Source organism: Populus euphratica, unplaced genomic scaffold, assembly GCF_000495115.2.
Source record: "Populus euphratica unplaced genomic scaffold, PopEup_1.0 scaffold54.1, whole genome shotgun sequence".
Classification (NCBI taxonomy): domain Eukaryota; kingdom Viridiplantae; phylum Streptophyta; class Magnoliopsida; order Malpighiales; family Salicaceae; genus Populus; species Populus euphratica.
Genome location: NW_011499910.1, coordinates 890838 through 893977, shown reverse-complemented (window position 1 = coordinate 893977; position 3140 = coordinate 890838). Strand labels below are relative to the sequence as shown.

General features: G+C 36.1%; 1 protein-coding gene across 1 annotated transcript; it reads left to right on the top strand.

Moving 5' to 3' along the window:
* Window positions 1-855: 855 nt before the first annotated feature.
* LOC105133880 (probable mitochondrial chaperone BCS1-B) lies at window positions 856-2790 on the top strand. Its single transcript, XM_011038028.1, has one exon. It carries the CDS (start codon window positions 967-969, stop codon window positions 2578-2580), a length of 1614 nt encoding a protein of 537 aa, XP_011036330.1. The 5' UTR covers window positions 856-966; the 3' UTR covers window positions 2581-2790.
* Window positions 2791-3140: the final 350 nt, after the last annotated feature.

The following is a 3140-nucleotide window of genomic DNA, read 5'->3' as shown; positions in this document are numbered from 1 at the left end:
ATAAAGCTATCAAAGTAAAAAGATACACATCTAAGTCATTTTATATTTGCTTTAAAATTAAATTAATTTGGATTTTAAAAAATAAATTAAATTCTATGATTATTGTGATAATTTCACTTATATATATATATATATTAAATTTGATTGTAGTTAGTACATGTTTCCACTGTAATTTAGAACATGGGTTAAAACTATATAGTTTCTCTTAATCTAGAAATTATAATATCGTGCTTCTTGTAACAAAAATAATTTTATTATCTTTTGGTTAAAATATTTGTTAATATCAGATAATAAGAATTACTCTAAACTTAATACATACAACTATTGGAAAGTAAATTAAAATTTATTTCCATCTTGAAAAATATGGAAAAAGAATCCAAGTTAATCTAAATTAATTAATTTTATTAAAATAATATATATGTTTTAAAAAATAACTTGATAGTTAATTAAATTTTTTAAATTAAAAATATTTCACTGAATTAATGTATTTTCCATTTAAACTTAAAACATGAGTTTTGAATCACAAATTTCATGAGAGAGATGGCTTCTTAAAGTAATGTTTTTTTTTAAAAATTATTTTTAATATTAACATATTAAAATTTAAAAATATTAAAAAAATATTAATTTAAAATATAAAAACTAACAGCCTTAATATCTATCAAATATCTATGGCTGAGCGATAATGTACACCACCGTCCAAACTGTATCGGAAAAGACAAAACTATGGTCCCAGAAGTCTGGCGTCATCTTCCTTGGAGGAACTATCAAGGAAAATACCAAGTTGACTATATATGTTTGCCAGGAAAGCCATTATACACGCCATCTTGCAAGACAAGCATGCTTGCGTCAATCGTGACACTGCTGACTTAGCCAATAAGATTAGCTATCTCCGCTTGCCGGGCTATAAAATTCTTGCACAAAACTCACAAGTGGAGAGGGAGGAGGAGAATCGAATAGAAAAAAGAAATGAGCCCAGCAGATATGTTTACTCAAGTAGGTTCTGTGATTGCAAGTGTTATGTTTGCTTGGGCCATGTTCAAGCAATATTGTCCGTATAGTGTACAAGAATATTTTGATAAATACTCCAAAAGGGCCTTCACTTTCGTTTACCCTTACATTCAAATTAGCTTCAATGAATTCACCGGCGATCGCTTCATGCGTAGTGAAGCTTACTCTGCCATTGAGAATTATCTTGGTTCTCGTTCATCTACGCAAGCAAAGCGGCTCAAGGCTGATGTTGTCAAGAGCAGCCAGTCGGTTGTTCTTAGCATGGATGATTATGAAGAGGTTGATGATGAATTCCAGGGAGTCAAACTTAAGTGGGCTTCAGGGAAACATATTTCCAAGACGCAATCTTTTTCTTTCTACCCCGTTACGGATGAGAGGAAGTACTACAAGCTCACTTTCCATAAAAGACACCGGCAACTCATCCTCGGGGATTACTTGAATCATGTCTTGAAAGAGGGTAATGAAATAAAGGTGAGGAATCGTCAGCGGAAGCTTTACACTAACAGTGGATCATACTGGAGGCATGTGGTGTTTCAGCATCCGGCTAGTTTTGAGACGCTTGCAATGGAGGCAGAGAGGAAGCAGGAAATCGTTGATGATCTTGTCATATTCAGCAAGGCTGAAGACTTCTATGCAAGAATTGGAAGGGCTTGGAAGCGAGGGTATCTGCTTTTCGGTCCACCAGGGACTGGTAAATCAACTATGATTGCAGCCATGGCCAATCTTTTGAACTACGATATATATGATCTTGAATTGACTGCTGTGAAGGATAACACTGAGTTGAGAAAGCTACTGATCGAGACAACAACCAGGTCCATTATTGTGATTGAGGATATTGATTGTTCTCTTGATCTAACTGGTCAAAGGAAGAAGAAGAAGGAGGAAGAGGGGGAGAGAGATGAAAAGGATCCAAAGCCGAAGCTGCCCAAGGAAGAAGATAACAAACAGAGTCAGGTCACTCTTTCTGGGATTTTGAATTTTGTTGATGGACTTTGGTCAGCTTGCAGAGGAGAAAGACTGATTGTTTTCACGACTAATTTTGTGGAGAAACTTGATCCAGCTCTCATTAGGAAAGGAAGGATGGACAAGCACATAGAATTGTCCTATTGTAGCTTTGAAGCATTCCAGGTTTTGGCAAAGAACTACCTTCTGCTTGAATCACACCACTTGTTTGCCAGAATCCAGGAGTTGTTGGGGGAAACCAAAATGACCCCTGCTGAAGTAGCAGAGCATTTGATGCCGAAGACTATTTCTGGAGACGCCAATGTTTGCTTGGAGAGCCTAATAGGAGCACTCGAGAAGGCGAAAGAGGACGCTATACTGAAAGCAGAAGAAGAAGCAAAAGAAAAGGAGAAGGAGAGTGCTAGATTGAAAGCAGAAGAAGAAGCAAAAGAGAAAGCAAAAGCTGAAGAAGAGGCAAAAGAGAAGGCAAAAGATGAAGAAGAAGCAAAAGAAAAGGATTCATCAGCTGGAGAGAATGCAAAGAAGCAAGTAAAAGACAATGGTTTCTGTGATAATGGAAATGGAGAACTGAATAACAAAGAAAGTAAGCAGGAGGGCTTCAGCCACTAATGGTCAACTCTGCAGTATTTGGGATTGAAGACGCTTGGTCTCTTGAGACAGAATAATCACATTTCAATAATTTTAATGACTGTAATGATTATCCCATCAATGGCGATGTCCAAATCAACAATCTAGCATGATTAAACCACTTCAAGCTTGATTAAAGATGTAGTAGTTTACCTTAATGCTATCTTTTTATGGTTATGTCTTCATTAGTCACTTTCCCCTGCTCAAAATCTTCAACTTCTGCTAGTCCAGAAAATCAGAATCACTTACAAGGGCATCTCCAAAATACTCCTTGCCAGTTATATCTCCAAGACTGATCTCAAATCATTAGCTCTCCGATTGAAGTACCTCTAGGAGGCATCTCTGTAAACCCCCACGTAAAAGTATAATCGAAGATAGTAAGACCTTGATTAGCAATGGAAACTCGGAACTAAAAGAGATTGATAAATGAGGACAATAAATGCAAATGTAGTATGTAATGGAGGGAATGACCGCTTATTGAAGTTGAAACGAGGATCATGACTATTAGTTTTAAAAAAATTCATAATGTCAGCAAAACTATC